Genomic DNA, 14,177 nt, shown 5'->3' with positions numbered 1-14,177 from the left:
AAGGGAGGTGAAATGATTTGATACAGTAATGTAATCTGTAAGATTACAGTGTACTGTTTGTATTATGCTTTTTGCACTTTTTTAATTTGGCTCCGGGATCCAACCCCATCTGCCGCGACGCTCGCAGGGAACGGAGCCCGGCACAGTGATAGATCAAGCGGAGGACACAGCTTACACACACAGCGGGGAGACATCGCAGGATCCTGGGGACAAGGTAAGTAACTTTGCCTGGATCCTGCGATGTGATCCCGAGTGTGGCTCGGGGTTAACGCTTTTGGTAATAAAAATTCACCCCGAGCCACACTCGGGATTACCACTAGGGAGGTGAAGCGGGAAACATGCTTACCATATCCACCCCTTCTCTTAAAGTGACCATTACCCATAATTCATCTACTAAGGCTTCATGTGCATTGCCAGCTCCCAAACTTGAGTTTTGGAGCTTTCGCCATTTTTTTGCCAAAGCTCTTAACTCCATAAAAGCCTATGGGGTTTATTTACTAAAGACAAATAAACTGTGCACTTTGTAAAGTGCAGTTGCACTCTGAAAGAGCAGTTTCTCCAGAGCTTAGTAAATAAGTGGAAGCTCTACTGACTTCCATCATCTAATCATGTGCAAGCAAAAATGTTTTTTTTTCTTTTCCTTGCATGTGATTTGGTATTCTTTGCAAAGTGAATCTTTACCTCATTTACTAAGCTTTGGAGCAACTGCTGTTGCAAAGTACAAGTCTATTTGCCTTTAGTAAATCAACACCTATCTATCCATGTACACATAGACTTTTAGAAGAGTTTATGGGCTGCCGTGTTTAGGTGAGGTTAAACCTCACTCTCCTGAATGCGGAAGAATCATGTTCAGGATAGGAACATTTTGACTGCGGGAAGACGCCAAACATAGCAAAATCACAACAAAGCACAGTATGTTTTTTGCCATGTTTTGCATTTTTCCCCGGCCGCGGTCAGGGTAGGCTAGTGTACATGTAGCCTAAAGTGATTCTTGCTTACAATTCAATATCTTAAAGTGATCATTCCCATCAACTTCATATATTGTGATAAACATATGAAGCAGCACTAAAATATTGAACTCAATATTGTGAAAATCATCCTGTTTCTCCACATCTTAAAGGGACTGCATCCTTCACTGCGTGCCAACCAAAAGGCCGCAACTAAGCCGGCAGAAGAATTCACCTTCCAGATGGTCTGTACTCAGGGACTATTTTTCTTAGAAGTACTGATGTGCAGGAGGCTTTACAGATTCTTCCTGGTTTAAACTTAAACTGATGGATCCAGGGAGGGGGGCAACGGGGCAATTGCCTGACTGAGGGTCTACAAGTGAGCTAGCCAGCAAAATTTTTTTGTTACTTTTACACGTCTCACTTGGGGAATAATCCCCGAGTCGGAGGGTTATTGTTTAAATCTGCAGTCCTGCAGAACGGGCTGCCACACTTTAAAGAGTATTTTTGCTTACTGTATTGTTCTTGTGTTGATTTATTCAGTCTACTGTTTAATCTCTGAACTGTTGTTTTGCTTAGCATTTTTCTTTATGGCTATTAATACAACCTGGTCATTTTTCTTTTATCATAGTGTGTGTACATTTTTCTTGTGTGTCTGTCGGAAGACTCCTGGCCAAGGTTATTCGGAGGTGTCAGCTAGAGTGATGGGGCTCTGTTTCGGGCCAAGTGAAGAACAGAGGACCCAAACATACCAGCAGCTCCTTCGTGAGTACATAGTAGAAAAAGAACAGGTGGAATCATGATTTCTTCCTCAACCTTACTTCGTCAGCCTTATCGCACAGAGCAAAAATATAAACCCATTCCAGGACAATTCTATTTTCGAGTGATATATTTGTGGCTGTAGCTTAACAGAACCCGGTGATTCAGTCTACCTTCTCAATCAAATCTATTTGTAAGTTTTCAATAAAAGTTTTCATTTTAAGTAAAAGTGCCTGCTTCAGACATCACAATCAGAGTTTCTAATTTATATGTACTGTATATAATAACAATCTAGGAATTTGAAAAATAGAACTTTACAAGAATATGAAGAACAGGAAATAACAGCATGGAAACACATTTACCAAATGAATCAGGTCCCATTCAGATCAAACTGAAATGCACTCTAACTGCAAAATACATTAGTCAGAGTCGGATTCACAACCGTGTACCCCCAGCTTCCAGAAAAAAAGGCGTTCCCTCTGCAGATAACATGAATGCATTGGGCTTTAATAAAGCATTAACGCTGGGATTTGTTGAGCAAAGAGTCATTTATAAAAGAAATGCGTCAACATTTCTCAAAACACTTAGAGCAGTAGCAGTCAACTTACTTGATATAAGGGGCCTCAAGTGCGGTCCTGGAAATCACCAAAGGGTCGCTCATATTATTTAAGAAATACAGCATAATGCTATGGAAGTTGTCAGAGACTGCAGACATGCAACAGGAGATTGTTAGCAACTACAAACATGCTATAGGAGTTGTTGGAGACTAGGGACATGCGTCAAGAGTCCTGGATTGAGGAAATGTTAAATAGGAGTGCTAGAGATCACTGTTATTATAGCCTCTTCACAAATCAATGCTTTTACATATTTTCTCCCTACAGCCTCCTTAAAAATTACATGCCTTGCATATATTATTTTTCTTGGCAAGATCCATTAAAAAACATCAGAGGGAAAAAAAGACATAAAAAAGGTAAGAACAGCTCAGAAAAAAAAATACAGCACAAAATTAAACCAAACCAATTAACTACTAGAAACCAGTTTAGAAAAAAAATTCCTTCACTGGCTGGAGAAAACTACAAAACAGAATACTGTCTACAAGGGCACCGAGAGCTGCACAATAAGTGCCAAAGGCACCAGGGCTTTAGATCACAGCAGTAAAGTTGACTAATGCCCTGTACACACGACCGGTTTTCCCGTCGGAATAAACTCTGAAGATTTTTCCAATGGAAATCCGCTCAAGCTGTCTTGCATACACACGGTCACACCAAATTCCGACCGTCCAGAACGCGGTGACGTACAACATGTAGGACGGGACTAGAAAACGGAAGTTCAATAGCCAGTAGCCAATAGCTTCCGTCTTGTACTTGCTTCAGAGCATGTGTCGTTTTTGATACGTCGGAACAGCATACAGATGAGCGGTTTTCCCGATAGGAATTGGTTCTGTCGGGAAAAATTTAGAACATATTCTCTTATAGGTCCGTCAGAATTTTGGACGTAAAAAGTCTGATGGGGCATACACATGATCGGAAAATACAATGAAAAGCTCCCGTCTGACTTTTTATGTCGGACATTCCGCTCGTGTGTACACAGCATTAGCCATACCTCCCAATCTATGGGAAAAAGGAATACCTTTTTGGCTCTGAATATGAAGGCTAAAGAAACATCCCTGCACAAACCTACCCAATCACATGGACCATAAATAATTTAAGTGCAACAATGATCACATAAACCCACCAACACTTTTCTTTGATATTGGCATTTAAACATAACCAATACAATATTGTGAAAGAAAGGATTTCAGTGCACAATAAACAACTTTGTCAATTAAATAATACATTTATTTATTTACTCACTACACTGGAGCAAAAATTGGGACATTAGAGGAGGAATGACGAACATAGGGATTTGATCAGCCCATAGAAAGAAGGGATAGATAAAAGCTATGATTTAACTACCATTATTTTTGAATAAAGAGTCCAAAAAGGGTGAGACATGTCCTACCATTTTGGTCGACTTGTGGATTTCACAACTGGAGACATGCCATCTCTGTAAAGGCTTTTTGTTTTGCTGAAGTTGACAATGTTAAAAATCACCCTCTGAAAAGCAAAAAGAAACCAAAAAAATGTTAACATCATTAAAGTGGAACTTGTATTAACTTTGCAAGTCTTAATGAATATGTTTGTGGCATGTCCCAATGTACAGCAACAATGATTTCTCAAGAAAGTTGTACCTTTTATCTTTAAAAAAGCAGCAACTCCAGACAAGTGATTGTGCCTAGGCTGAGATATCTTCTGCAGGCAGGAGGAATCATTTCCTCAGTCTCTGCAGTGTTAGTGATCAGACAACAATATAGTAATATAATAAATTAGAAGTTGAGAGGCCGCAACAATGACTGATCTGTTGGTACAGTGAGATAAAAATGCATCACTCCAACCCTCCAAGCACATAAGCTGCCTGGAATGAGGTGCTGACTTGAAGTTTGTCACTCAACTACAGAAGTTCTGTATAAACCAAAGGAAAAGCTGCACACCAATGTTTTCACTGATAAAAATATAATCAGCCAGCAAGCTTCAGCACATGGCCCTGCCCCCAAGGGACCACTCCTCTGATATGTTACACCTGATGGGTTTAATCATAGAGGAACATGCAGAGAAGCATTAACGGGGGGAGTACCGTGATGCCCTTGACAAGCAATAAATACATCTAAGAGTTATATTATACATTACTTAACATGCATGCATGCAGTCAACATGAAAACAATTTCCGATGCTTGATCCACTTTGACTGTGAAAATGAACAAACAGTAGCATTTCCATTAAAAACGGCATTGAATTTTAACCACCAAAAGATTGAAAGTCCAGATCTCTGGTAACAGAAGTGCAGTAGACGGGACAAGTTATACAATTCATTTATATTCTAAATTTTCTCCCTGGTGCAGAAGGGGCAGATGGCTAGGTAGCCATTTTGGGGATACTTGAGTAGAATATCATAGTGGGGCCAATTTTAAACAGGAGCCAATTAACCTTCGAGCATTTCTTTGGAGTATGGGAGTGATCCACACAAGCACAGGGAGAACTTGAAACCTCCATACAAACGCTCCCACTTATTCCTATATATATAACGTGAGGCTGCTGTGATCACTAAATGTGTTCCCACATACAGTGCAATTGGTAAAGAAAAAAGTTGTGATAGCGCTGCCCAATAGTTAACAATCATTCAAATAATAAACTCATGTGCTATATTGCTAAATTGCTATAAACAATTATACATTACAAAATACTTAAAGACATATTAGGTAAATAAATAAAGTCCCAACAGTCCACACATAAAGTGCTGTAGTGAATTTTCATATTTCAATATGTGCTTCACCATAACAAGAGTGCTCCATCACCAAGTGAAATACTCACCCACCTCAGGACAAGACCCTCAAAAGGGCCAACACAGCATAATGGTAATCAATCCTGTACACCAGATAGTGGGTCCTCTGTTTACTTCCTCTCTGATGGAACTTCCCATGCTGTGATGACCCCACAGAACTCTCAGGATAAAGGAAACTATCTCCAATAGTGCAGTATTAAAATGCATAAGAGAATACCAGCCAAGCTTAAAGGAGTTGTAAAGGCAGAAGGTTTTTTTTAATCTTAATGCACTTTATGCATTAAGATAAAAAAAAACCTTCTGTGTGCAGCAGCCTCCCCAGCACCCCCTAATTATTTACCTGAGTCCCATCTCTCTCCAGCGATGTCCACGAATGTCTAAGCCATCCGCGACACTCCTCCTGATTGGGTGAGACACAGCAGCGGCGCCATTGGCTCCTGCGACTGTCAATCAAAGTCAGTCAGCCAATCAGGGGAGAGAGGGGGTGGGGCCGGGTCGGGGCTCAATGTCTGAATCGACACACAGAGCTGTGACTCAGCTCCAGTGCCCCCATACGAAGCTGCTGATTGTGGGGGCACTTGATAGGAGGGAGGGGCCAGGAGTAGCAAAGAGGGACCCGAGAAGAGGAGGATCTGGGTTGCTCTGTGCAAAACCAACTATACAGAGGAGGTAAGTATAACATGTTTGTAATTTTTAATTTTTTTTTAAACAAGCCTTTACAATCACTTTAAGGAAATGCACACACATTTAATCAGTTACAAACAAGCAATATTATATAACAGGGTCTCACAGCATCCATATCAAGTAATGATACATACCACCTGGCTCCCCCTTTACATGTTACACCACTCTCCCATGTGGCTTCCTCAGAAGATGACTATATTTATTTAAAATGTTCACCTAAAGTTATGTCAATTAACTTGGGACATGACCAAAATTCTAAGCGATTTGTCTCACAATCTTTTTTGAAGAAGGTTTTCTGCCTTTTGCGTTTTTGTCCCTGAATACATAGGGACCTAATTGCAGGTACCACTCAGTAAAGCATTCGGCCCCACCCAGGCACAGTCTACCATGGACTTTGATAGGCGACAGGGACACACTGCAGCTAGACAGCCCATGTGCAAGGGGGCCTAAGGAATACCATTTTGTTGCCCTGGCATACAATATTAACCACTTGCCAACCAGCCGCCACAGTTATATTGCAGCAAGGTGGCTCAGCTGCGCGAATCACTACGGCAGTTTGTGCACTAGCTTCTGTAGGCACGCATGCACACCGATTGACCATAAATCTATCCCCTATTTTGTAGCCGCTATAACTTTTGTGCAAACCGATCAATATACGCTTATTGGGGGGGGGGGGGTTTACCAAAAATATGTAGCAGAATACATATTGGCCTAAGCTGATGAAAAAATTTGATTTTTTCATTTTATTTATCGGGTATGTTTTAACGGGTTCTGTTTAAAACCGGATGTCTTGTCCACAAGGCACTGCATGGATGTGGCCCAAAGTATCTGAGCGAAAAATTTGTCAAGTATGTGCCTACCGGATCCTTGAGATCGGCGAACTTGGCCATACTGAAGATATCAAAATTTAAAAAGAAAACATGCAGAGGGAGAATGAGTAAAGTACAAGGAGCTGAATTTTTGAACTCCTTGCCTCTGAAACTGAGACTTGAGAATGATTTTTTGAAATTTCAAAAGAAATTGAAAACCATACTTTTTGTACAAGCTTTTGGAGTCACCTAATTTTTACTTGGGGTGTGATGGACAGACTCCCTGGCTTTTATTCTGTATCTTGCTATGCTGGTTTGTTTTTTTTAAGGTCTTTTAATGTCAATGTCCTTTTTGGTTTTGCGCATCGAGGCCTTCGGGTAAGACTGCATAAGTTAAGCATTTTAATAAATAAAAAAAAAATAAAGCAGAAAATAAAAAATATTGTTTTTTTTTTCAAAATTTAGGTTTTGTTTATAGCGAAAAAAATTAAAACCACAGAGGTGATCAAATACCACCAAAAGAAAGATCTATTTGTGGTAAAAGAAGGACATAAATTTTATTTGGGTACAGTGTCGCATGACCGCGCAATTGTCAGCTAAAGTAACGCAGTGCCGTATCACAAAAAATGGCCTGGTCATTAAGGGGGTAAATTCTTCCGGGGCTGAAGTGGTTAATGTAAAGTTTTTATTTTTTATTTCTTTGAGTTGATTACTTTTTTTTTTCTATCTTTTGGAAACAATTTAGGAAAGCTTCATTGTAATTTTCCTTCAAGATTAAATCAATATTATTTTGATACATTGTCGTGGGGTCCTTAAACAGCGTAGGGCCCAAACGCTGGTCCCTACTCTATCTACTTGGTAATCAGGCACTGGTTACGGTCCCTGCTTTGGTCTTGATGATGTCAAGATCCTAGACTGCTAGAAAATTGGGAAGAAGAGGCTGTGGGGACCAGTCTAGCTCTGGGGAGGAGTGGAGGATCAGGTAAGTAGACTTGTGCACAACGGAAAATTTTGTTTAGCTTTCATTCGTAAAATACATAATTTTGACCTGTTACATCCGTTATGTTATGTTAACTTGTTTTCAGATAATTTGTTATTTCTGAAGAGTATAGATATTCATTATAACAATTCATTTAATTTTATTGTTTATTTGTTTCATTTTTGGATAATTCGTTACCGTATGTATATATATATTCGTGATAACGACTCGTAATTCAGAAAGTAATTTTTTTATTGAATCCATTAACACACACAATGACAATATCTTTTCTGCTGCTTATCAAAACGCATCTCTTCTGCTCAAATACAACACCCTTCTCAGGTATGCACTTTGCCGGTGGTTGTGCTGTTGGTACAAGGAGGAACCTGATGATGAGTGCCTGAATCCATTAACACACACAAACACAATGGGGTTTATTTACTAAAGGCAAATCCTCTGTGCACTACAAGTGTACTGCAAGTGCACTTGGAAGTGCAGTCGCTGTAGATTTGAGGGGAAGATCTGAAGTGAGGGGAAGCTCTGCTGATTTCTATCATCCAATCATGTGCAAGCAAAAATGCTGTTTTTCATTTTCCTTGTGTGTTCCCCTCAGATCTTCAGCGACTGCACTTCCAAGTGCACTTGTAGAGCACAGTGGAATTTGCCTTTAGTAAATAAACCCCAATATCTCTTCTGCTGCTTCTCAAAACTTGTCTCCCCTGCCCAAATACAACACCCTTCTCACTCAGTTCTCAGGAATGCACTTTGCCAGTAATCCAACCTCCAGCATAAAATGAATCAGCTGATTGGACTGTAAGGTTTACAGTCGACCTGTTGTTTCATTAGACCTTTAACGAATTAACGATTCATGACGAATCCATTCGTTATTTTCGTTATAATTTCTTTCGTATTAGTTGAAATTTGTTATTTTTTCCTTCGGACATTCGGATGCATCCGAATGTCCAAAAGATGCAAAATTTGATTTGTTACGATATGATATGCACATGTCTACAGGTAAGTACATTTTTTTTTTTTCTTCATCAAGCCATACAGAGCAATTAACCCTTGCAGAGCAAGTGCAGCCCCAATGCAAAGGATAATTCTTTAGTTCCCCAGAATTGGACTTTAGGCATTTTTTAAAAAATCTGCAAAGTTTCTTACCTGGAGATCCCGCCGTTAACAGCGTGTTGTCACACTGACATGTGACCTCTTTCAGTTGGCCACTGGGTGTCTTTCAGGTCTATCAGATAGACAGTACATTGGCCAACTGAAGGAGCTTAAACCTTAATTACTTCTATGCTAAAATATGCATTTAAATACCCTTGCCCATTTGAATCCAGTGATTTTAATACAATACGATTACTATTTTGTTATTTTGAATAGTAATCACAAATGAAGATCAATAGGTTTAAATGGTACAGAAGTTTTATTTAGTTTTGCACATCTATAGAAGAGCAAGACCCTTTTCATACTAAGGCAGTTTTCAGGAGTTTTAGCGCTAGAAATAGCGAAAGTGAAGCGTCTGAAAACTGCCTCCCATGCTGCCCGAATGTGAAAGCCTGAGTGCTTTCACACTGGAGCGGTGAGCTTGCGGGACATTAAAAAAAGTCCTGCAGGCAGCATCTTTGGGGCAGTTTGGGAGCCCTGTATACATTGATTGAATGGGCATTGAATGGGCAGCGCTTCCAAAGCAGTCTGAAAAGCAATTCGGCAAAGCCGTGACACAGGCATTTTTAACCCCTTCTTCAACCGCTAATGGGGGTTAAAAGAGCCCTGATAGTGGCCGAAAAGTGCCACTTAAACAGCGATAAAGCGCCGCTAAAACTAGTGTTGCTTTAGCACTAACGCGACCCCAGTGTAAAAGGGGTCTAACAGGGTTACCTTAGAGTTGCAGTTTATATTGTTTATTTGTAACTGTTTTTAAGAACGCATTTTCCAAATAACATGTTTGTATATAATTGTCTTACCCCCACTCTCTCCCTCATCTCTACAAATCAATCCATTGTGGGTGAAAAGCATTCACGATGCAGCAGGGCAGCCACTCAGCACTGGACCCAGAAGCAAATGGGGATCATTGGAGTAGCGTTATCTACTACCATGATTTCCAGCTTCTAGAGGGACTCTATAGTTACGGTCCAAGCTGGACCAATGTAACTATGCAAAAAAAAAAAAATGCTTGAAATTCTTCTGTAAGGATCTCTTCCTCAGAACCACAATAAGGAGATAAAGTATGCCAGTAATTATCCGGCAGTCATGAGTTCAGCACTGTCAGTAACAAATAAGCTGGAGTTTACAGGTTTTACGTGCAAATGCATTTCTTTTCAGCATGATTGAGGGAGGATACACCTTTTAATGGACTTCTCTATAATAGGCCAACATCTGCAGAACAGGTGCACAGCATGCTGCGGGAAAGCATTTAGACTCTATGCATCATCAGATTTGCCCACAACTGACTATCTCTGCTGTGTTTTCGCATCAGGCTAAATTTAGTCCTGTAATTGCTTTTTGGATCAGCCATAAAGCGCTCAAGGAAGAAACAAGAATCCTGAACATTCCTTTTATCACCAAGTCCAAAAGTCAGGACAGGAAATTCAAACTTCGTTGCCCTTTCCTTTAAGTGTGTGTGGGAGGGCAGGCAAAGTTAATCACATCACACAAACTCTACCAATTTGTTCTGCGTGCTTAGCATCTCAAGTAGCTCGCAAGGTGAGGATCTGCAAGAGCATTGCCAACAATATCTTCTAAAGGAATAATGTGCCATTGTAATGGCTTTTTATTTAAAATAAACGACTTATAGTAAAGAGCTGACATTGATCTAAAGAATGTGGGATGAATTTAAACTAGATCACTGCCTTTGAATTATGTTAAGGCACCAAGCTTAAAGTAGATGTAAACCCAATGATTAAAACGTGTATATATATATATATATGCTTTAACATGTTACTTACTGGCATTTCAAGAGGCAATTTCAATATTTTAAAATTTGCAATGGGTGATCCTGCCATGGAGATCCTTGTTCAGGCAGTTCCTGTGACAACGCTTTGCCTCTGTCTCCCAGTTATGCTGTGTTGTCACCCTGTCACATAGGCAAAATGAAGACTGCAGGAGGCTTTTTAAAAACACATTATGCAGAAATGGACCACTGTTGTCAACATCAGGAAACCCACTCTAAAAAAATGAAGTGTAACCATCACTGGAGTTCTAGTAGACCAAATGTGGCTTCAGGAGATCGGCAGCACTAAGATGTAACAAAGATCAAAAAAATATGAAAACATTTTTTTTTCAATCTACAAATTATTTTGTGTCTACACTGCAATAAGGAATTGGTTGCATAGCAGATTTGCATAGATGTCAAATATCCATTATAGAATTATTGTTGTGGTAAGCGGTTAGCTAATAGCTGCCCCTATAATGGTGCACAGAGGCTGAAGTACAGTGGAGGCTGGTGCTCAAAATTTTCGGGGGGACGCATACAAACTGAAAAATTCTGAAAAAACCACATCAATCGCAGCCACTGTGCCATCAATTGCAGCCACTGTGCCCATCAATTGCCACCACTGTGCCATCAAACAAAGCCACTGTGCACATCAAACACAGCCACTGTGCCCATCAAACGCAGCCACTGTGCCCATCATACGCAGCCACTGTGCCATCAAACGCAGCCACTGTGCCCATCGTTTGCCGCCACTGTGCCATCAAAGACAGCCACTGTGCCCATCGTTTGCCGCCACTGCACCCATCAATCTCCGGCACTGTGCCATCAAACGCAGCCACTGTGCCCATATATTGCTCCAACTCTGCCATCAAACACAGTCACTGTGCACATCAAACACAGCCACTGTGCCCATCAAACACAGCCACTGTGCCCATCATACGCAGCCACTGTGCCATCAAACGCTGCAGCCACTGTGCCTATCAATTGCCGCCACTGTGCCCATCAATTGCCGCCACTGTGCCCATCAATTGCTCCCACTGTATCCATCAAACGCAGCCACTGTGCCATCAAACGCAGCCACTGTGCCCATCATTTGCCACCACTGTGCCATCAAATGCAGCAACTGTGCCATCAATGCAGCCACTGTGTCCATCAATTGCCAGCACTGTGCCATCAAACGCAGCCACTGTGCCATCAAACACAGCCACTGTGCCATCAATTGCCGCCACTGCACCCATCAATCTCCGGCACTGTGCCATCAAACGCAGCCACTGTGTTATCAAACGCAGCCACTGTGCCATCAACTGCAGCCACTGTGCTGATATATTGCCGCCACTGTGCCATCAAACACAGCCACTGTGCCCATCATTTGTCGCCACTGTGCCATCAAACACAGCTAGGGATGAGCTTCGTGTTCGAGTCGAACCCATGTTCGACTCGAACATCGGCTGTTCGATCGTTCGCCGAATTGCGAACGATATGGGCCGTTCGCGCCAAATTCGTGTGGCGCGTCACGGCCCATAATTCACTGCGGCATCGCAGTGCATTGCTTGCTGATGATTGGCCAAGCATGCACTATGACCCGCATGCTTGGCCAATCACAGCGCCGCCTTAACAGAGAGCCATAATTGGCCAAAGCCAAGGAGGCTTTGGCCAATTATGGCTCAGGGGATTTAGTACACGCCCCACACTATATAAGGCCGCCTGCACGGCGGCCCTGTGCAGTGTGTTCCGGTGTGCTTAGAGAGAGAGAGAGACAGTGTCATTTCATTTGAGTTAGCTAGATTAGGCAGGACAGTCAGTCAGTTAGCTGCACTTAAAGTGTATTGTGTATATATATGCATCCCAGGTGTTGCATATATATATATATATATATATATATATATATATATATATATATATATATATATATACTGTATTCAGTTTAGCTAGATCCGTTCCTGTTATCTTCTAGACTATTTACATTTAGTGCAGTGCGTCCTGCTCACAGTGTTCAGCTAGATCCGTTCCTGTTATATTCCTACTGACAGGCAGGCTTGTCTTGTTACAGTATTTTGAAGAAAATTACTGGTGTTCTTTTGATCCTATTAGTACCACAGTCAGGCAGCTAGACTATTTACAGTTAGTGCAGTGCGTCCTGCCCACATTGTTCTGCTAAACCTACAAGTAAGTGGGGTGCGTCCTGCTCACAGTGTTCAGCTAAACCTACAAGTTAGTGGGGTGCGTCCACCTCACAGTGTTCAGCTAAACCTACAAGCTAGTGGGGTGCGTCCTGCTCACAGTGTTCAGCTAGATCCGTTTCTGTTATCTTCTTACTGACAGGTAGGCTTGTCTTGTTACAGTAAATACAGCTACCTGAAGAAAATTGCTGGTGTTCTTTTGATCCTATTAGTACCACAGTCAGGCAGCTAGACTATTTACAGTTAGTGCAGTGCGTCCTGCTCACAGTGTTCTGCTAAACCTACAAGTTAGTGGGGTGCGTCCTGCTCACAGTGTTCAGCTAAACCTACAAGTTAGTGGGGTGCGTCCACCTCACAGTGTTCAGCTAAACCTACAAGCTAGTGGGGTGCGTCCTGCTCACAGTGTTCAGCTAGATCTGTTTCTGTTATCTTCTTACTGACAGGCAGGCTTGTCTTGTTACAGTAAATACAGCTACCTGAAGAAAATTGCTGGTGTTCTTTTGATCCTATTAGTACCACAGTCAGGCAGCTAGACTATTTACAGTTAGTGCAGTGCGTCCTGCTCACAGTGTTCTGCTAAACCTACAAGTTAGTGGGGTGCGTCCTGCTCACAGTGTTCAGCTAAACCTACAAGTTAGTGGGGTGCGTCCACCTCACAGTGTTCAGCTAAACCTACAAGCTAGTGGGGTGCGTCCTGCTCACAGTGTTCAGCTAGATCCGTTCCTGTTATCTTCTTACTGACAGGCAGGCTTGTCTTGTTACAGTATTTTAAAGAAAATTGCTGGTGTTCTTTTGATCCTATTAGTACCACAGTCAGGCAGCTAGACTATTTACAGTTAGTGCAGTGCGTCCTGCTCACAGTGTTCTGCTAAACCTACAAGTTAGTGGGGTGCGTCCTGCTCACAGTGTTCAGCTAAACCTACAAGTTAGTGGGGTGCGTCCACCTCACAGTGTTCAGCTAAACCTACAAGCTAGTGGGGTGCGTCCTGCTCACAGTGTTCAGCTAGATCCGTTCCTGTTATCTTCTTACTGACAGGCAGGGTTGTCTTGTTACAGTAAATACAGCTACCTGAAGAAAATTGCTGGTGTTCTTTTGATCCTATTAGTACCACAGTCAGGCAGCTAGACTATTTACAGTTAGTGCAGTGCGTCCTGCTCACAGTGTTCTGCTAAACCTACAAGTTAGTGGGGTGCGTCCTGCTCACAGTGTTCAGCTAAACCTACAAGTTAGTGGAGTGCGTCCACCTCACAGTGTTCAGCTAAACCTACAAGCTAGTGGGGTGCGTCCTGCTCACAGTGTTCAGCTAGATCCGTTCCTGTTATCTTCTTACTGACAGGCAGGCTTGTCTTGTTACAGTATTTTAAAGAAAATTACTGATGTTCTTTTGATCCTATTAGTACCACAGTCAGACAGCTAGACTATTTACAGTTAGTGCAGTGCGTCCTGCTCACAGTGTTCTGCTAAACCTACAAGTTAGTGGGGTGCGTCCTGCTCACAGTGTTCAG

At 41.8% G+C, this 14,177-nt stretch overlaps 1 protein-coding gene across 3 annotated transcripts in view; it reads right to left on the bottom strand.

Annotated features, from left to right (window-relative positions):
* Nucleotides 1-14,177, bottom strand: part of AGBL4 (AGBL carboxypeptidase 4) — a 3,151,866-nt gene that overhangs the window by 2,015,804 nt on the left and 1,121,885 nt on the right. For all 3 annotated transcript variants that reach the window (XM_073593575.1, XM_073593577.1, XM_073593576.1), the window contains one exon: nucleotides 3,708-3,802. In XM_073593575.1, coding sequence (XP_073449676.1) covers nucleotides 3,708-3,802 — 95 coding nt within the window. The remainder of the gene's footprint in view (nucleotides 1-3,707; nucleotides 3,803-14,177) is intronic.

Source organism: Aquarana catesbeiana, linkage group LG07, assembly GCF_042186555.1.
Source record: "Aquarana catesbeiana isolate 2022-GZ linkage group LG07, ASM4218655v1, whole genome shotgun sequence".
NCBI classification, from domain to species: domain Eukaryota; kingdom Metazoa; phylum Chordata; class Amphibia; order Anura; family Ranidae; genus Aquarana; species Aquarana catesbeiana.
The sequence above is the reverse complement of the archived record's forward strand: the minus strand, read 5'-3'. Positions and strand labels throughout refer to the sequence as shown.